The sequence below is a fragment of the Phyllopteryx taeniolatus genome, chromosome 1 (genome assembly GCF_024500385.1).
Source record: "Phyllopteryx taeniolatus isolate TA_2022b chromosome 1, UOR_Ptae_1.2, whole genome shotgun sequence".
In the NCBI taxonomy this organism is placed as follows: Eukaryota; Metazoa; Chordata; class Actinopteri; order Syngnathiformes; family Syngnathidae; genus Phyllopteryx; species Phyllopteryx taeniolatus.
This window is the reverse complement of record NC_084502.1, coordinates 1,254,319-1,274,654: the sequence shown is the minus strand read 5'-3', so window position 1 is coordinate 1,274,654 and position 20,336 is coordinate 1,254,319. Positions and strand designations below refer to the sequence as shown.

The following is a 20,336-nucleotide window of genomic DNA, read 5'->3' as shown; positions in this document are numbered from 1 at the left end:
CTCACTTTGGGCAAGAGATGAAATACACCCTGGACTGGTCGCCCATCAATTGCAAGGCACATACAGACAAGCATTCGCGCTCGCATTCAGCCCAATGGAAAATTTAGAGCAGTTACGAGTGGCACACAAAATAATCACTGCCTTAACTGTTTAAGTACTGTATAACTGAACTGTACATGCATTCAATAATACATTTGCACTTAAGTCGTCCCGCACTTCCCATAATGTAATAGTAGCTTAAATATACTTTTAGGAGAAACTTTGCTGTCATTTTTGATGAACACTAAGGCTTAGCACGCTATTGTGTTTTGTTTGCTGTACTTGGTGTAAAAAGTCGAGAGATAGTTTAGCGTCTTCAGTGAACCTAACATGCATGTTTTTGGAGTATGGGAGGATGCCAGAGTACCCACAGAAAAACCCACACAAGCACCAGGGAGACCATGCAAATTCCACACAGGAAGGCTGCAGCCGAGGTTGGAACCTCAGAACTGTGAGGCACTTAATATGCTCACCGTTCATCCAGTGTGCTGCCTATACACAAACTAGTCTTGACAAAATTCAAGAAAAAAATGAAAAAATGTTAAGCAGTTCAAGCAATTAAGTCAATATTTTGAGTATGGAGAGTATTATGTCAATGCACTTTCATTTGAGCAACAAAACCAGAAGACGATACCGCGTACCGCCATGGCCCAAACAACACGACACTGAACTGAATCACTTCTTCCAGGTGTAACTGTAATTGTTCATAGTGATCTGTGTGAGTGCCGTCTTTCCGAGGCCGGACGGTTGCTGCAGCTGCTGGATGGAGGCCGGATGAAGGCCAAATGCAGACAGGTCCGCTGACCCACTCGCACACTATTCCAAACAAAAAAATGCAAAAATATTAGAAAAATGCTCATTTTATGTTTTTTATTTTTTTTTATTTTTACGGCCACATTACCGTGGTTCCATGAGTGTTCAGAATGGCCGTGGGCGCATGCGTGTAAAGAACAGCCGAGAAGTTTCCTTTCTGTGCAAGCCGGAGCAGAGTTGTTATGGCGTGTAGCGAGGATGGCAGTACAGGTCCTGGAGGACAAAAGAAAAAGCAATTCATCTTTCCCTGTGCCTTTGTTGCCATCCTGGATTGGATGGATCTGTCAGCTGCGCACCTGTTATCTCCAGACTGCTGATGTTCTGGTAGGTTGAACCAACTTGGCTCTTCACATTCACACAGCGGGCCTGAAGAGATCAAAACACACACAGGTCATCAGCCGCACTTGCAAGTCAGTTTCATTTGAGGTCTTTTATGTTCAGCGGTGGGAGTACTTTGTTACTGTGTTTAAGTAGACTTTTCCCCCAAGTACATGAGTTGAATCAGTAAACCTACTTTCACACAAGTATCTGTACTTCTACTGAGAGTACTTTGGCCACCAGTGTGTACCTTTAGCGAATGCATTGCAGCGCCTCTAAAAGCAACGGGGGCCAGTAATGTCGGGGGTAGCCCCGTCTGAGAACCGGCCACCGCCACCACACTCTTACAGTTGATCAGGAAGTTAACGAGCGTGAACGTGTGCGGCCCCTCCACACACACCACAGACTCCGGCTTGTGGTCCACGCTCACCGCTCGGCCCTCCTCATGACTGGACGAGAACGGTTAAGGAGAACACGGTGATAAGGAAACGGGGGTGCCATGGCTACAGGCTGGAGGATACAGTTGGATGCTGATACTGTCTGGCTTCTTGATCTTGTCCTGGACTCCTATCTCCTCCAACCATGAGAGACTGCTGCCTCTGTCCTCATCGTTGTCATCACCGTCGGGGTCATCCGAGCAGCACCCGTCCTCTTTGTGCTCTGAGCTACTGTGATAGAAAGAATAATTAGATTGAATTTATGGATACATGGATATACTGTAGAGAAATGGATGGGTAGGTTGGTAGCTAAATAGCTAGATAGATCGGGCAGATACGACCACGAGAATGATTCATTGTGCTAGCAGTCTCCAAAATGAAAACGACAAAACAGGCATGCCAAATAATGTAAAATATTAGAGTATGTGTAAGTCATTTTTTCAACCAAGAAATTAGATAATGGAAATGTAATGGCAACAGTGAAAATCTTAAAACTCAATTGTCTTGAGCTCTTTACTTCAACCCTGTTCAATCTCAGTTACCCCAAGGCGATGATCAAAAGTACTTTATCAATACAGTGAAGCCCCACCTATTTGCGCTTCACAACTCACCCATCTGTGACTATATTTTTCCCCATGTACAACTTGCCTGAGCTATTTCTTTGGAGGGGTGGGGGCACTTTGGTGCTCTTTCTATAGGCCCCTAAGATAGCAGCAGAAGAGCCCTGGCTAAAAGTATAGTTTTTGGTATCAAGAAAGTATGCTGACGTGACATATCTCTGGTGTCTGTCTAATCTTTGCATGTCCGAGAGGAGTTGACTTGTTACATGCATACTTCAGGTTTTTTTTTTTTTTTTTAAATAAGCCATTTATTTATTTAATTAAAAGACAAAGTGAATTTAGGATGGCAGCAATGAATATCATTTTCCTAGAAAATCAACTGGAGGTCGTGTATCAAATTGCTCACTCTTTCTGCTGCCGCTCCTCGCCACAAAGAATTTGTTGCTCTCTGCTCTTGCTCGCCGTCCTTTCCTGCTCCACCAGAGGCAGACTAAACTCGATACCTGACCATCAATAATGACAGCAATGAATCACACAAACACGCCAGTGGCTTCGGCAACAACTCACCTTCTGTCTTCATGGCCTCCCGGAGGCCTCTGGTGGTGGGAGAAACCAGCGCATTAATGCTGCTTGAGCCTCCGAGACCAACCGCCCGGAACAACACTGTGAACTGCAATGGGAGATGGTGACGAGAAGCTCGTTCAAATCAGCGTTTTTTTTCTCTTCTGATCCTTTGCGATTTGAAAATTGCATTCTACTACATCGCAATGTCGATTTGAATTTGATTAATCGTTCAGCACTTGTACAGTTCCTGCATTTGAGTTGATATTTGGTAAAGCTCTGAAGGACAGCTGTACCTGATAGGCGCAGACGTAGAAGTAGGGACACAGTCTGGCCTTTAGTAGACTGTATAGTGACGAAAGACTGGCTGACCTGCACAAACATACAAATTATTTGATATGTACATTTGTTAAAGAGTCCATCAACCTAGTGCAGCCAGTGATTCTCAACCACTGAGAAATTTCTGAAGTTATGAGCAGTCGCTTGGTCATTTTATTTCTCTTTGTGTTGCGAGCCAAAATTTAAGTTTTAGATGTATGTCGTCACGAGTGAAGGGGGGGGGGGCGGATTGATGCATTGAAGGTACTGTAAAACCTCATATGTGGGCAAGGCGAGCCAACACACTTTCAGCCATTTACTGAATGGAACCAACAGCCAAACACAAATACAAAATGAAAACACTTGCAAGGTGCTGCTGTCAGCCACAACTTGCACCCAGATGCTCACACGCCGACTAAACGGTCAAAATGACTCAATCTCCTGACGTCGCTCAGTAGGCCACGCACCTTAAAGGCACACACCCGACACACAAATACTACAGTACAGTAATCCCTCGCTGTATTGCAGTTTACTTGTTGCGGATTCACAATTTTTTTGTTTTGTTGATGAGTGTACTGGAGTTACTCGCCAGCTCATCTTTGGTTCAGTTAGCATTTCTAGCAGCAATAACACATCAGGACAAATAGGCTCTGTTACCTTGCAGAAAAATAAACTTTACTGCCAGTTTCAACTCTCACATTTAGTAAGTCACCAAGTTGCTACGTAATGCAGTGTACATGACCAGAACGCCACTATTTAACACACAAGCCACAGTGAGAGTTTCAGCAAACGCATAAATTCCAACGTAGCCTGACATAAACTATAGCTAATGCCCACATAACAATATGGAACAAATGCAAGTAAAGAGGTACATTTAGCTTGATTTCCTACAACTTGTAGTTAAAAAGAGCACTGCAATGAATTCTGAGAAGCAACGGCAAGCACCATGATGCCGACAATGTTGAGACCGACTGTGTTGGCAGTTTACCACCCTGTCAGTTCAGTTTTAGGGCCTGCTCCTTGTGAGCCTTTTCATTTTTGTATTGGTGTGTTTTGACTTTTTCTCCCTTTCAATAAACTGCGGAAAGTGCATCAGCGACATGAAGCTCGCTGATAACTCTGATGTAACACAAAGCATAAAAATCAACCGAGCGACAGCTTGTAACTTGAAAAAGTCATACATAGGGGGCACTCATAGGTCCAGGTACCACTGCATTATACCTTTTGGAACTTTTTTTTGGGTGTGGTTTACTGTGTTATTGTTCCAATGTAAAAAAATGTGCCTTGGCTCAAGTTTGAGAAACACTGACCTAGAGGGCTCGCATTCTTACCATTCACTCATTAGACCCCGCCGCAGTTCTGCGTCTTGTGCCCAGGGGGCGTTCTTTCCAGCAAATCTTCGCTCTGCGTTGATCCTGGGGAACAGCGGCACCCAAGACAGGCTGGGATGCTGCCAATAGATCAGACTCTGCTGGAAGGCACAGCGAAGCGCTGTGCATGACTTCGGATCCTGCAGGAGGAACAACAGAACTAAATGCAGTATTTATTTTTATTTTTTCCAAGACACGGCGATAAGGTCTCGCTACCTGTAGATTGTGCGGCAATGTATTAAACTGCGCTCGGCAGTGCTGGCTGAGCCCCAGGGCTTCCTCCTGAGCTTTGGGCTGTTCAGACCAAGACAGCGACAGCGAGGATGTAAAAAGGAGACGAGTCTTCAAACTCCAGTCGGCCGGATACTCTGTGCAGACGGGGGGCGCTATGGAGAGAGGAGAAATGCCCTGGGGGCTCTGGATGGAGAGACAGGAGAAAGTAACGTAAATACACTGGAACCTCTAAACTCTTTGACGTCCCTTCAGAAATGTGTTTAGGACTCAATTACAGATTTGACTCCCCCAAAATTTTGGAGGGAAGAAGAAAAAAAATGACCTGCAGGGCTGAAACATTGTGAAAATGCCATGTGATGATTACCATGTAGCGCTGCATAAAACACAGTGGTAGGGTAGGACATTGTTTTTCCCGAGTACCTTCTGCAGTGGTGTTTTAACATCTTCCTCGCTTTCCTCAAAGAGAGAGTCATCTTCAGAGGGAGACGAACCCTTCTGACATGGGAAATAAGAAGACCTTACACGTACAGCAGGTGCAATGACATAAACCAAGTTGTTCAGTACTTCTTTAAGCGGAGTCCCTCGTGTGCCGGAAGAGATCGTCAGGTGTGCCACGAGATATAATCACATTTCACTAAATTGGTGTGAAAATTAATATTTATTGACGACAAATAGTGTCTCTTTGTTCCTATAGCTAAGTACTGTAAATTTGTGAGTAAATTGAGATGAGATCGTTATTTCAGTATACAGTGGTACCTGACTAACAAGTTTTTCAAGATACGAGTGGGGTTTTTTTTTTGTCTTGAGTTGCGGGCAAAAACGTTAAGAGTGCCACATTTAAGCAAACTTGCCACTCCCAGTTGTAGTTTCGAGGAAAAACAAACAATGAGAATACATGTGTGATCAACAAAACCGCACATGACTTTCTAATGGAAGTCTGCGAGCTTAATGGCAACTCACAATGCGAAACACCATAGATGAGCTAATGAAACTGGTGTTGACGTCCCATGTGATGTGCAATGAATATAGAAACGTGTATACTGTTATTATAACAATACTGACGTTTTTTTAACCTCTGCAACAAGACGAATTTTACTTACCGTCTTCGTTTTTATACGTGTATTATACTGCCACCTGGTGGCTAAGAACAGGAGCGGCACAATTCATGCATGAAATCGTGTTGCACAAACAAATTCTTTACTGTATGTTTTTATAAAACTATTTTTCACGCTGCAGTTGTATTTTTGGTGTTTTAAGGGATTTCCATTCATTCTTATGAATGAATATCTTTTTGAAATACGTGCGTGGTCTAAGGCAAGTTGCCACTGTACACTTGCGAGTAGACTGAGACGAAATGATGTTAGTATTGTCGGCTACTTTTTCTTTTCGGTGGCTTTCAGTAGGACAAAACAACGCTCCCGTTAACTAACCTGATTGTCGTTCCGGTTTTCTATTTTGTCCATCAATTGTGAGAAAGCCAAGTCGTCCCTCGTTCTTATTTCTGGCTTTCGGCCGCCCGCTCCTTCGTCGTCGTTATAAACGAAGCGCTTCTTCCTCGGGCTGTGTCTGTTCTCAATGCTGGCGAACGGGTTCCTGCGTTTCACCCCACCGGAGCGGCTCCGGGTGTTGGAAAAAAGCGGCCCGGGTGAGAAGGGCCGGACACACGCCGACGACGAGGCGCTTTGCGCGGCGTCCCCGCTCGGCTTCGAGAACTCTTCGCTGCGGGTTCTTTTCCTTCGCATTCGCATAATTTCCGATGGTCGTTTGAAGCCGGGAGAGTACCCGCACTCATCGGACATTGTGGCTCCAACTCGTTTGTCTGTAAAGTCGTGTAAATATTGTCCGGTGCCAACGCGAAGCTTTCCAAATCTGGCGCCTCGCGGAGTGACGTAGCAATGTCTTCTTCGGCGTCTTTTTTCTTCTTCTTTGAGTAAAATGGCGGATACCAACCAGCGTTCGGGTGCTTTAGCGCCACTCACCGGGCTGGAGTGGGGATGAGTAGCAGGTGCAGTTTTCCTAAACTAATGGAGTCATTTTTAACAATGTATCTGTATCATTAAAAGCCTTGATGTTTTTAAGTCTCACATTCAACGTTTCTTCCATTACAAATACTTTCCCAGCATTTCAGTTCAGCTCCATCTTTTCAACGTTAATTCACATTTCGACAGAAATTGCATGTTTTCCATATCCAGTGTAATGTCTCCGTGATCGTTAGGATCTCCATATTTGCTTTCTAGATCTTTTCAGCCATATCTGTGGAAATTGAGGCTAATTATTATTATTATTTTTTTTTTTTATGCGGAAGACTGAAAAGGGATCGAGCAATTACGCTGGGGAACACAGTTTTTGTTGAGTTAGGAGCGACAGCTGTTTATAACTCGTTTTTGGGTGCGGAATACAAAACTTTTTCAATTTTTGAACTATAGATCCCCATTTTCTTAAAAAAAACATGAAAAATACTGTACTTAACAGATATGTGCTTGTTTTATAAAACATTTCAAATAATTTCAAAATAATAATAATAACTTTAACGTTTGAAATCTGAATTTTTTTTCAAGTCTATTGTTGTTTCTACTATTCAAAATGTTGATGCCAATGTTTTCCCTTATGATTATCAGCTCCGAATATCGGTTATTGGCCTCCTGAGCTACTTATAACTGGTATCACTATCGACCCTGAGAAAAAAAAACAAAAAAAAAACATATTAGTCTATCCCTACTGAAAACATTTGGGTTTTACATCAAAAGATGAATATGAGACAACAAATCAACATTTAAGCTTTTATTTACAGGTATCTACATGTGAATCTGTCACAGAACTTACATTTGTAATAAAAATAATAATAATAATAATAATAATAATTAAAAAAACGTAATTTCCAGGTGAGGTACGCACACTTGAGAGTTTTAAATGAACCGAACATGCATGTTTTAGGATTGTGGGAGAAAGTCGGACTATCTGGAGAAAACCCCCGCAAGCATGGAGAGAACATGCAAACTCCGCACAAGACCTGAACCCCCGAGCTCAGAACTATGAGGCAGACATGCTAACCACTCCTCCACCGTGTTGCCCAGCCGTACATCAACAAAAATCCAATAATAATGCAGTGGTGCCTTGACGTATGAGTATCCCAGTGCAAAGATTGGTGGGGTTTGCTTTGTGTTGCGAGCAAAAAATCTGACGTACGCCACTAGATGGCGGCAGCGAACTTCACAACATCCGGTCAAACGTGAAAGTGCAGGCAACTGTTGTGTTCTTGTGCCAAATTTCTTGATTGTAACCATAGAAAGTGAGTGCCGAGAAGACGAAGATGATGTCTATTGAATTTAAGCTTGAGAACACGAGCGAGGCCAAATGGCAAATTTCAGCAGCGGCGAAAAGGTGACGTCGACACCCACCCGTCGCCTGTTCACGGAATGTGTTGCCGTTCGGAAAAATCACACGTGTATTTCCACTGGGAAAAACGTCTACGAACCCTCCATTGACGAATGCGTTTCAATCATTCAAATGATTTCTGAGCTCCATCCTTGAAAAGATGGAGACGCTGCAGAAAAGTCAAGAGAGTGTGGCCAAAGAGGTGCACCGAAAATCAGCCAAGGTATCAAAGTCAAATCCGTTCATTTCTATTTTCATATTATTATTCCGATGTGTTTTTGTACAGTACATTGCTATTTCTTAGAAGAAACACATTGCAACCCCTAAAAAGTTGTTGTTGTTTTTGAGTGGTTTGGAACGGACGAACGGTGTTTCCATTCATTTCAAGGGGGGAAGTTGATTCAACTCACGAGTCAGTGTACTGCTGTAATAATAAGTCTTAAGTCCCCCGGAAGATCAGTTGAAAAATAAAAATGTACAAATAGTGTCGACCTTTGCTGAACCATTAAAAGCGTCCCGTTGCCCGCCAAAGGCGGACGACACGAAAGGAAAATGTTTTTGGACTCCCGTGCATCATCAGTAAGGCCTCCACACAGCCTCGGCGTTTGCCGGGGAGCTGCTATGGCTGGCCTCCACCTCCACAGCCACGCCCTCGTTCTGATTGGGCAACGACGGGTGCAGGAGCGGCGAGCCCGTCGAGGCGTTGGTGCAAGGCGGAAGGATTCTCGGCGGGGAGCGCGAGTCGCCGCCGCCGCCGGCCATCATGGAGAACTGGTATGAGCCAGCGGCCGCGGAGTAGTACACGTGATACGGCGAGGAGGTGGACTGGAAGGGCCTGTTTTGGCCCTGGTGCGGCGTATTTGCCGGGTATGGAGGCGGGAGGTAAGTGTGATACCTCCCGGCAGGTGCGGTCGCCATCGCCGTCGCCATGGTGATGCCGAGGGCGCCGTTGGAGTGGGGATTGTGCGGGGGCGTGTAGGTAAAGGCGGCCGCCGTGGGAGGGTAATGCACGCGCGGGTCCGAGAAGCGGGTGTCCGGCAAGGAGGGGACGGAGGCGAAAGATCGCTCCAAGGTCATCCGTGGGTCACCGAATGCGGTCAGGTCGGGACCTGAAGGAGGCCAAAGTTCAAGGCTTACGCTTTTGTTCATTTGGTGACTTTGCACGCCGCCGTTCGCTGTTATCTTCGTCTTGCAATGTGAGCGCGCGCGCGCGTGTTACCTGTGAGACGCGAGGTCAGGTCGCCTAGCGACGAGCGACTCGGCGAAAGGGGATTGGTCGAGTGGATGCCGGGCGTGGCGATCTGGCCGAGGTAGGGATAGGATTGGTCGTAGGACCACGGTGGAGATGACTGCATCTGTCGACCTTCTGAGAGAAACGAGACAATTGTGAGCAGATTTTAGTTTCTGGATTGTCAACGCTTTCGTTGACTCAGTGAAATGTTCCACTCCTATATCGTATCCTATCAAACTATTTGTCCTCAAGTAGATTTGTCAGCTGTCTGTACTTTACTGGACTATTTATTTTTCCGGCGACTTGTTACTTCTGACCTTTTCAGATGAAAATATCTGTCCTTTCCCCTGCCTCCATTTGAAAAACGAGCTCGTTACATTTCAAAAACCTTCTACGGTGAGCGACGACACCACGTGAAAGATGCGAAACTGGTTGAAAACCAAAACGCCGACGAACCGGAACCTTCCGAAATTAAGCTAGTCAAGTTTATCTGAGTCGATATGGAGGAAAGCGAGCAGGACGGTCAAAGATGAAAAGCCGAGAAACTTGTCGCCCGTGGGCTTACCTGGAAGTCGTCGGCAGTAAGAACGACAATTCATGGCGGATGCGGTGCCTGTGCTAAAGGTGCCTGTACACAAGTTTTTGGCATTCAAGAATTCACTGTCCAATTGAAAAAACATTAAAAAAACAAAAAATGAATGAAAAAACAAGTGAATGCCAACTGTTGAACAGAAACAAGCACAGACACAAGATAAGCTTTCTACGGGAGAAAGAGTTTTGTTCCGGCTGCTTCCGTGCAGGCCGCAGGAGGCGGGACCACAATACGCGTCCAATCCCGCCAGTTAAAATCAAGTCCGACAAAGGTGACCAAATAATACACAGGTAGGAAGTCTTGGGTCCTGGAGGTGCGGCCGCTTTCTGCTTGGGATGCCTCACGCAAAGGCTCAAGTGTGCGCACAACGCGGCAACTAAAGGAGACTTGGCAAAATGGGCGTACCTGGCAAAGGTCAGAATTGACAACGTTAACACGGACCTGTCGATCGCAAGCAACGCAGCCGACACGTTAGCGTCTCGGGCGGTCATCGGCAGCCAGGGGGGCGGCCCCGGGACGGACCTCGTCGGGAAGTGTCTGTCATCCGAGGACCACGAAGACCGAGAAGGAAAAATGTTGAAGGAAGAACCATCGAGCAAAACGGCAGACGGGTCGGTAGGACAACCAGCCCACAACTTGGACAGCCGACATCTCGCAGAGACTCGCGAGCGGCTTGCGCTGACCTTTGACCTCTGAACACGCCGCGTACAGAGACTCTCAACGAGCTCATCTGCGTCATGAGGCGTGAAACGTCTTCCGAGGCAAACCGAAGCGTTCGCTTGCCGAAGCGGTTGAACGTCCTGATGATGAAACGACCGGATGAATGAGAAGATTGACAGGCAAGCAGGTACAATTGATCGATCGATTACTTCCTCACAGGACAGCGTGACTGGCTCACAGTTACACAACAACGGACGTGTTCCCTTTTTTGTTGAGTTGAGTTTATGTTGCGTTTGACGCGCTCGCCGTCACTACCGGGCAAATAAGAGGAAGCGATACCAGTCGTTTTAAGTGCCGCGGTGAGGTTCCGCGACAACGCAGAAGCACAAACGGTAACGAGGGTTGTGAGAAGATGAAGCTCCATGACTCGCCGGAGTGCGTGCGACTTGTGCGTTTGAGTCCGAGCTGCTTTCAGTGTGATGAAAACATTTGTTTCATAAAGTTCGCTGACAAGAGCGGCTTTTACGTTAGACCTCGACGACTTCCGACATCTGCAATACGAGCCTTTCGAAATCCATAAATGTCTTGGGGCGACAGAGAACGACAACCTACAAAAACGTAGAGACTGGAAAGGGCGCTCACGAATGAACGTGCACTTTTTAATTTGTATTACTATTATTATTATTTTTTTAAACCGCTGCCTATTTTGTGCCAGGATCGTTTGCCAATCAATCTTACCAGTCGCCATCTGGGTGTGCGCGGGGCCGGAGAACGCGGCCGACGACTGACGCGTGTTACAGGGCTGATGTTGTTGAGGATGATGATGGTGGTGGTGGTGGTGGTGATGCGGATGAGGAAGAGGATGGTGCGGGGGAGTCGCTCTCATGGAGCTTCGCCTCAGCTGCTCCAGCTCTGTCAGCCTCTCGGAGAAGGCCAACGAGCCGGGCTTGATGTCATCCATCTTCTGGCGATGACCTAAGAGAAGATTTCATTACTCAGCTTGATGTACATGATCTGGTCGTGTGTGTGTGTGCGCGCGCGCATGCGAGTCGATGCGCGTGTGCCACATCGTCTGTGTGTATGTCGCCTTGACAACCTGTAAAAAGGCCCTCCCAAAAATTCTTCAATAAAAAAAAAAACAAAAAAAACGTCATTAGGTGAATTTTTCAGCAAATAGCTGAGGATCGCTTCCACAGGAAAAAAAAAACAACACACGAGAATTTGCGACTCGTGAAATGGCAAATATGTACATGACCTCTGACCGTGCATGTATGTGCGCTTGAATGTTTGCGTGTGTGTGAGAGACGCATCATGTAAGAGGAGAAGTGAAGTGAGAGAGGAAGTTGGCCTATGCATCAGTGACTCACTTAGCTGCGAATTTGGAAGCGACGATTCCAAGTTTCAAGTTTGGCCAACATGAAAACAAAAGCAGACGAGGAATCGAGGCTACGGAATGGATTCGTTCGACCGCCCAATGGCGGCTTGAAAGTGAAACGCCGCGTTTGAGTCGGCACTCACGTCGTGGCTCTCTGGGACCGTCCACTGTGATTTTGATGGCTCGCTGGTATGTCGCCACCTGCGACGGGTTTGTGAACACCGTGATGGTCAGGGTGAAACTCTTGCCTACGAGGAGGGAAGAGACGAAAGAGACACCGGGAGAGTCACATGAAAGGCCGGCGAAGAAGCGCACCGCGACGTCGAATATTTCGGTGGCCTTATTTAGCTACACGAGTGGCGAAAAACAATTTAATCGCTATACATTGGGATTAACGTCACATTTTAGAGAAGAGCAGTTGAAGCATGTTCAAAAGTGAAAACGGTGAACTGAAATGACGACAAATGGACTGTTCGTTTGCGGAGGCACAGACCCGAGACGAATGGCAAGCGCTACTTCTGCAAAACGGGAAATTGGAACTCCTGATGACAGTCGCCGTTTTCATCATGTGAACGTCATCAGAGCCACATTGACACATTTGCGATGCGTTGGTTGGAGCAAATTGCGAAGCAACCCCGGCTGACTTCCTTAAGTAGAGTCGTTTTGCAAACGGTTTACGCCAAGTACCACCTCAAGAAAATCTAATTAAATCTCTCAACAATGACATAGATTAGCATAGTAAACTGAGGTGTCCATCAAAATGAGGCAGGTTTAATTTTTTTTTGGGGCGGGGGGAAGGCTATTTAAATATCACTGTACCATTATGCGCAATTTAGACATGAACACTTCGCTTCCAAAAATGTACTTCAATAATGATTTCATTAAAATGTTGAGTTAAAACAATTTTACCTAATTCAATGTTCGAGAACAATCAGTTCTTCAATATTAAACGCAAATGTATTTTACTTAGAAGATAAATATAACTGTAACATAATTCTGCACAGTTGAATATTTAATTGAGTGATTCTTTTGTGTACCACCAGAGGGAGGCACTGCTTGTCTTTTAGCGCCAAACAAATGCAAAATGTGAAATACACAAATTGACTTTGCATTGTAGATTTATAGGCAACGATATACCTTCCATTGGCTGTAGATATTTAAACAGTTGCCAGTGCATTTGCATGTATGGAAATAAAAACTCTTGTCAGGATTTTGAGCTTGACTCGCTTATAACACCGTTATATACGAGACACCGCTACTTGAAATAGATAAGTGGAAATATTTGCCTAACTGTTGGGGACATGTTTGTGTCTGAGGAAGTGGGGGTGACTTTATGAGGAAGTTGTTTTGAATACTGACTTTAAATTCACTTGCATTTTCCGCCGCGTGCGTGTGTGCGTGTGTGTGTTCGGCACGTGTTTTTATTTTGGCAACGTGTGCTCATACCCCTGCCGCTGCGTCCGACGAAGCGCAGGTCGTTGAAACGGGCCACTTGGTTTTTAATGGCGGCCGTGGCATTGCGGAGCTCCGCCGAGTAGTTCTCGTCGTTTCCCGCCATCACCGTCACCATGGTGCCGTCGAGGACCTCGCCGAGGGCCACCACCTGGTCACGCCCCACAAAAAGGAAAATAACAAAATCGAATTCTTTTTGGATTTTGGAATATGACAAACTTGTGTTTCAAATTAAGGGTGTCCAAACTAGGCCCTGGGGGCCATTTGTGGCCCACCGTCCGTTTTTAAGCGGTCCGCACCGTATACAAAAAACAGTATTTGACATGGCCGACGTGTTTGTTGTTTTTTTTTTTTTTTTTTTTAACAAAAAGTCCTGCAATAGTGCAACACCCGTCACTACCTCAAATAATAATAACAGTGAACTGCATTTTTTGATATGCAAAGATGCGATGAAATGATTTACAGCAAAAACTGTGACACCCGAAAGAATTAAGATCATGCGGTTTCAGAAGAAAACAATGTAAATCACAATTTTTTATTTGTATTTTTATTTTTGCTCCGTTGTTAAGGTCCAATTTGTGAAATAGCTTACACGAATAATCCCAATCGAGTAAACCCTTGTTGTTGTTGTTGATTGTTCCTCTCACATTAGCATAATTATGCTAATGCTCAAAATCCTAAACTAATTTGAATTACTTTAAACAGAAAAATGTGATGTAGCAGTTTTTCAAAATTATCGTATAACATATAAACAAAAACTATAATTGCTTAGCATATATTTTCCCCACACTGGTCAATTTTATTTAATTTTTTTAGTATGTTTAATTAAGAAAGGAAAAAAAAAGTTTAGACGCGTTTTAAATGGACACGGCAGTGACGCCGACGTGACCTTTGGCTTTTCAAGTCTCGAACGCTGATCCGTTTTAGGCGTCACGACGACAATCTGCTCCGGGAAGCGCTAAGTGGCGCCTCATTAGGACACATCACGCAAAGTGTGAGCGCACGCCGACCCGTGCGGCGAGTTTGCCGCACGGGTCGCTTGTGCGGCTAAAAGCCACTTTTCCCACAAATGCGTTTTCGCCTGAAAGTGCAGGAAAGACGCGCGCAGGCATCGACAGGATGTAACGAGACCGTGGACCCGGGAAAAATAAGCAACCGCCGGAATACACTACATACTGTTAATATCATTGTTTTGTTTTTGGGGGTCATTTTTTGTTTGTATGTTCGTTTACTTTCAAGCCACTGTGGACAAAATGCATCCAACAATTTAGACAAAAAAGTAAGAGCAGATGAGGATTATGGTATGTATGGTAATGGCAGAGAGACTTTTCTCCTTCTTACAAGCCAGCGTAACATGCAAATAAAATGTTGGATATTAAATATTGCCGCGACCCTAGTGAGGAGAAGCAGCTCAGAAAATGGATGGATGGATATTAAATATTGACTGACTGCTGTTTCCCGACCTTTTTGTGGAGCCAAGGCACACATTTGACATTATTTTGCATTCCAGAAATCTCACCGCCAGCCCACCAAGTACAAATGTCACTAAAAGTATATACCGCACGAGGCCTTTTCACGTCATTCGATCAATAACGGTAAAGACGCGACGCACCAAATTTCCTATTGAAAATCAATCGATTTGACTGATTTGAGTATTTGAATTATTGGCAATGGTGATAATTGTTTTTAAGAAAAAATATATTTGTCCAACTTTGAAACATCTTTGCCGTTATATGTCCCAAATAAGGTTTTGTGAAGAGGCTAATACCATTTTTGGATATATCGGATTTTTCGCGTTTTCCGTGAGAACCAACACGAATGCATGTTAGTGTCGAAAGAGTTTCTTTTTTTTTTTTTTTTTTTTTTTGCTTCTTTTACAAATGCCACTCAAGCTGTCTTTAGCGTTATTGCCACTGGAGAGAGCCTCATACAAGGATGAGGCAGCCATTGCAAGATTGCAAAATCAGTGCCGCTATTCCTGAGATACGAATGAATATGTACGAGTTTGTCAAAGTGTCGGAAGGAGCGCATGTCTTTACCGTTATTAGGATTGTGTAAAGACTTTGAGTAGCCGGGTTCATTTATTCGCAGAGTCGGACGGGCGACATTGTGCCGCTCACACCGTTTCTATGAAGCCGTTTATGTCTTTATCCATATGCACGTTTTTCTGTACCGTTATAAAACGAAGTGCATTTCAACGGGCCGCAAAGAAATTGGCAAATTTAGTTTTGGCCGCCATTGCTGAAATCGATCTCATCGAATTCTATTGCACGACTGGCAAAAGGTTAAGTGGACCTTCCGCCGTCTAGCGGAAGAGCATTTCGCGGTTCTGTCTGTCACGATACGTCGCTGGCATAGATGGACAAAGATGCATCATTGAGGAGGAAATCAATGCAATGAGTCCTGACCTTAAAGGCGATGGGCAGGGTTTTGTTGCACCTCCAGTGCGTGGGCAGCACCGAGCACAGGAAGTTGGGGCTGTCGGTCTTGACCAGCTCGCCCGGATGATCCGACAGCACCTGGCAAAGAAACGCACGGGGATTTAGTTTCGCTTTGGGAAAACGCTCCCACGCCCACCGCCCCCGGGAGGAGTCGGAGCTAACCACGTCTCGGTCGGCCACGCGCAGCTTGCCCACCAGGGAAGCCCCGCCCCCAGCCTCCTGGGCGCCCAGGGCCTCGGCCATCTTGCCCCCCGAGGCGAGGGCGGTGGACGGGGGGGTGTAGCGCCGGCCAGGGCAGGGGTCTGCGGGAGACGTCGATTGACAGTTCCATTATACAAAATCGTCATCGCCGATATCGGTAAGCATCTGATTTCAAATTTATAGCAAATTCATTGCACTTTTTTTTTTCTCCCCCTCATGCTGCTGCTGCTCATGTTAGTGTTATTGTCCCATACGCAGCTAATATTGCTAATATTAGACACTCCCCAGCCACAATATTAGGTACACCTGCCCAATCTCAAAACTAACACAAGGTCTCGCTATTAAAACTTCCATTATACAAAAAAAAAAGGTGATCATGCTCAGGTTTTGCTTGACAACGTCACAGAAGTTTTCATGCCACAACATATTTAGTATTTGGGTTTCAGTTCGCAAGCGGTGAACTTTTGACACGAGAGGGCCAATAATGTCATGATGATGATGATGATGAGTATTTATGGATATACGCACTGAAGGTCTGTAACGCATGTAATGTTCTCGGGTCAAAGCTTCAACTTTGGATGGCTGCTTTTGCATCCCGCGCAACACACTATTGGCCATAAACTGTCTGCGCAATTTTCTTGAATTGAAGTCATTAGGCTTGAATCGCTCACACACACGCACACACAAAAGCCCTTAAGTCGAAACGCAATATTTGAGTAACGAGCAGTCAAAGCGTGATTAAATTTTTGGAGGGAGGGAAACCCTGTATAATAATAATAATAATAATAATAATAATAACGAAGGCTGTACCGTATTTGGCGTCCCACAGAAAGACCATTTGTGCGGTCAATAAACGTCTTTTTTTGGGGGGGGGGGTAATGCCAAGTCCTTAAACGGCGCGTCCTCCAAAATGTCCTCCCCTTTTTCACTTTTCTTTCCAATTCAAAACAAAACAATTGTGGCGAGAATCTTCCCTACGAGCTCCAATGTGGCGTTGTCGGCGTCAGACGAGAAGAAGAAGAAGAGAGAGAGAGAAAAAAGAGACGTCAAGCTTTTTCGACGCGGAAAAAGTCTTCACGGCAGCGAGCGGCGCGCCCGCGCGTGCGTGCGTGCGCGTTCCCGTTGGCAGCCAGTGGATTTTGAACGCGACAGCCCACGCACGTTTGCGTCTCATCCGGCCGAGTGCTGCCGACTGCTGGCAGCTGATTGGTTGCTGAGCTGGCAAGAGCCAAGCTGATTGGCCGGGGGGTGGGGGGGGGGGGGTGTATAGGGCCAATCAGGTTGTTATCCGTCCGCAGTGGAGGGGGAAGGGGGGGAGGGTGGGGTGGGGGGTGCAGATTCCTCCAATTAAAGCTGCACTAAAAAAATAAATAAACATTTATTATTATTATTATTATTATTATTTTAGAATTGTGCTTCCCCTTTGTTATATTTCTAAAGGAGCCCCGATTTGTTCCAAACTCTTGCCATGAGCGCCTTAAACAGTTGATTTCTAATTTCCTCGCGACATTTTTCCCGTTGTGCCGCTATCGAGCGTATGTTTTGTCGTATCTCGGCCGCCGCGCATCATTTGCATCGCTGTTGTTTTCCGTTCGCTTCCGGTCTTTTTAAATCGCTCGAGGACTACAGCAGGCGCGTGCGCCCATAGACCTCAAGTGGTGCTCGAGCACCTGGCCTTTTTGCCCTGGATGAAAAAGCGTCCTTTTTTGCTACAGCCCGTTATTTTTTTTTTTTCATTTTTCCGTATTTAAAAAATAAAAAATAAAAATAAAAATGACCAACCGCATCATCAGTTCCGCGCAAAAGTGTTTTGCTATCTGATGGGCATTTATTCGAGTCCCGGGGAGAATTGGCAGAGGGCCTTTGAACAATGAGACCTGTCAGACACTGCGGAAGCTCTCTGCGGACCGTGGCGCTCGTGTTGAAAAATGTGACGACAGAAATGTCAGGGAAAGCTTACTAGAACAACTGAGCTTTAAAAATGGCGGCAGTTGTGTTGCGACTTCAACTTAACATAAGTTTGAATGTGATCCCTTAATTCTGAACACATCCACATTCATAAGAGTGTGTGTGTGTGTACTTCCACTCTCCAAAATATGTATTTTGTCAATTTATTGTACAGGTTATTGGTTAACTCATAGTGGAATCTTTTTGAAATGATCTATCTCGGTCTTATTTTTTGTATGCCATTTGAACAGGGGTGTGTAGACTTTGTATATCCAATGTAGCTTCCCTTCCTTTAATTGTTGTATAATTGACTGTTGATGGCTAATAAGTATATTACCCACCCATAAAAATGTCTGCGCACGTGCCTGCTCTGCATGCTTTACAAAATTGCGCGCGCATCAGAATTCCCGCGCTTCGCACAAATATTTCGGATCGTCTTCAAGCGCGCGCTCGACTGCGCAGTGCCGCTTTGCGGCCAGTAGGGGGCAGCGAGGGGTCGAGGCACATAGCATTTGTCTCCGAGTCAATTGGAATGCACCAAATTGGAATGGGTAATAATAAAATAATAATAATCTGTTGAATATATAGCTGACAGTACTTTCTCCTTTGAAATATTTGGGACACCAAAGTTGATAGTGAGTACATAATTTTTTTTGTGTGTGTGTGTGAGTGTGTGTGATTTGAGTCGAGTCAACAATTTTCTTGCCTTCCAGCTGCTGTCGGAAGAGTTTTGAGTCAACGCCAGTCTGCCTCTGTGGCCAAAGGGGAATGATGAAAAATGTAAACGCCTCTTTTCTTGTCTGGCCAACACATGCGATTTTTTTTTTTCTGCCCTCGGAAAAAAAAAATGCTATTTCACTATCTTCGTAAAAAGCCTAGATTAAAAAAACAAAAAGAAAAAAGAAATACTATTTGAACGGCATCTTTATGTATCTTTGGGGGGGGGGGGGGTTGATTGCAAAATTACTGATGCGCTTTAGATGAGATCGTTTAGCGAGCACGTTGACCTTTGTCGCGCAACAGTGTCATAAAGCGAAAGTTGATGCCCTGAATTTTCCGCAATGATGACATCACATGCAATTCACAGGTGCCTATGTTGAGCAATATCTACTCTTCGATTTACAGGAAGCAAAGTTTGTAACATTTGATGAATGAGCGGTCAACAACTTGACGTGAAAAAAAAAAAACACAACGTGGGCCAGAGAAACGGATGTCATGTTCCGATTCGGCGATGCAAAATTGTTATAAGTCAGCTGGGAAAAAAACTATTTACAAAAAAAAAAAAAAAGGCTCTGGAGGATTTTCTATCGGATGAATATGATTTTTACAAGGAGCATTCTGCACCAAAACAGCTTTTTTAATTAATTTTCCCCCTCAAATAATTACATTAATTGACTGGGTCAAAACGCAAAAACTCCTATCAGATTTTTTTCAATTTAATAATTTTTTTTTTTAAAGAAAAGCCAAAAAGTTTTGTTTCAGGATGCTATTTACAGCTTTCTCTCCAATGAGAAAATGTAATGATTGCATTTCGTGTGCGCAATATATGCACGCGCTAATTCTCGGAGACTGACGTAAGAATTTGTGTGCAGACTGCGGATTATTATTATTATTTTTATATTTGTTTTTAATGTATATCAGTTGAAGCTACTTAACTGACGTCCAAGACAAACAAAGCTTATCCTGATCCAGGAAAAAATAAAATAAAAAATCAAATCAAATTCTCACATCCGTCATTCATTCTTCAAAAATATGCAACGTTTTCTCATGTTAGCGTTATTCATCTTTCGGTGGCATCATCAACAAGCACTGGCACACCTGCACGACCTAACGACACGGGGAGATTTTTACCTTACTTTCGAAAGTACAAATTGCGAGCGCGAGCAAATCCGAACTAGCGATTCCAGCGACGCCGCGCGAGCGAAGCCGCCGCTGCTTTACCGAAGCGTTCGCCGTCCGCTCGGCCCTTCCTCATCAAGAACACGGCCAAGGACAGCGGAGCGGAACCAGAGAAAGCTCCCGGGTTCATGTTCGGATCCTCGCAGGCCGCCGGCCGTTTGTCCGATTTCCAGCTGGCAAATTATAAGCAAAAGGAATATTTGAAGTCAAAGAAAGCGGATCAAACGAACAAAAACTTGGAGACGGGCAACCCCGAAGGAAGAGAAGTCGGCCACCTTCGTCAGCAGTTTTTATACTCTCGTTCGCCTCTCCATCCTTTCCCCCTCCAGCATAAGATTAAAAAAAAAACCAGAAAAATATGAAGCGCGAAGAGGAGCCAGTCAAGCTGAATTCATCGTGGTCTCCTGTAAAGCTCGTAGCCACAGGGGACGGCCGCTCCACTTTGCCCTCGGGCGCTTTCCTTCGCAGCTGCTAATTTCATCTTCACTTGCCACTCAGCGCCGTATCCTCCAT

The 20,336-nt window shown here is 45.0% G+C and overlaps 2 protein-coding genes across 6 annotated transcripts; both read right to left on the bottom strand.

The window, feature by feature from the left end:
• Nucleotides 1-626: 626 nt before the first annotated feature.
• Nucleotides 627-6,598, bottom strand: LOC133483149 (protein downstream neighbor of son homolog). Of its 3 annotated transcripts, none has more exons than XM_061784036.1 (12): nt 6,081-6,598; nt 5,071-5,145; nt 4,633-4,833; nt 4,378-4,556; nt 3,025-3,100; nt 2,735-2,837; nt 2,574-2,670; nt 1,692-1,835; nt 1,421-1,619; nt 1,149-1,218; nt 941-1,065; nt 627-855 (listed from the first exon to the last, which is right to left on the bottom strand). In XM_061784036.1, the coding sequence occupies exons 1-12, from the start codon at nt 6,447-6,449 to the stop codon at nt 715-717; spliced, it is 1,779 nt and encodes a 592-aa protein (XP_061640020.1). In that variant the 5' UTR covers nt 6,450-6,598; the 3' UTR covers nt 627-714. The 3 variants fall into 3 exon arrangements, with proteins under 3 accessions (XP_061640020.1, XP_061639930.1, XP_061640120.1); XM_061783946.1 differs by having other exon boundaries at nt 1,692-1,838; nt 6,081-6,597; XM_061784136.1 differs by lacking the exon at nt 5,071-5,145 and having other exon boundaries at nt 1,692-1,838.
• Nucleotides 6,599-7,444: 846 nt separating this feature from the next.
• On the bottom strand, nt 7,445-20,055 carry runx1 (RUNX family transcription factor 1). 3 transcript variants are annotated; one of them, XM_061783288.1, is made up of 8 exons: nt 19,866-20,055; nt 15,939-16,078; nt 15,744-15,854; nt 13,330-13,486; nt 12,027-12,131; nt 11,247-11,483; nt 9,245-9,391; nt 7,445-9,134 (listed from the first exon to the last, which is right to left on the bottom strand). In XM_061783288.1, exons 1-8 carry the CDS (start codon nt 19,951-19,953, stop codon nt 8,602-8,604), a joined length of 1,518 nt encoding a protein of 505 aa, XP_061639272.1. In that variant the 5' UTR covers nt 19,954-20,055; the 3' UTR covers nt 7,445-8,601. The 3 variants fall into 3 exon arrangements, with proteins under 3 accessions (XP_061639272.1, XP_061639110.1, XP_061639182.1); XM_061783126.1 differs by lacking the exon at nt 19,866-20,055 and adding an exon at nt 16,788-17,094; XM_061783198.1 differs by lacking the exon at nt 19,866-20,055 and adding an exon at nt 16,788-17,094 and having other exon boundaries at nt 9,245-9,388.
• Between the last annotated feature and the right edge of the window lie 281 nt (nt 20,056-20,336).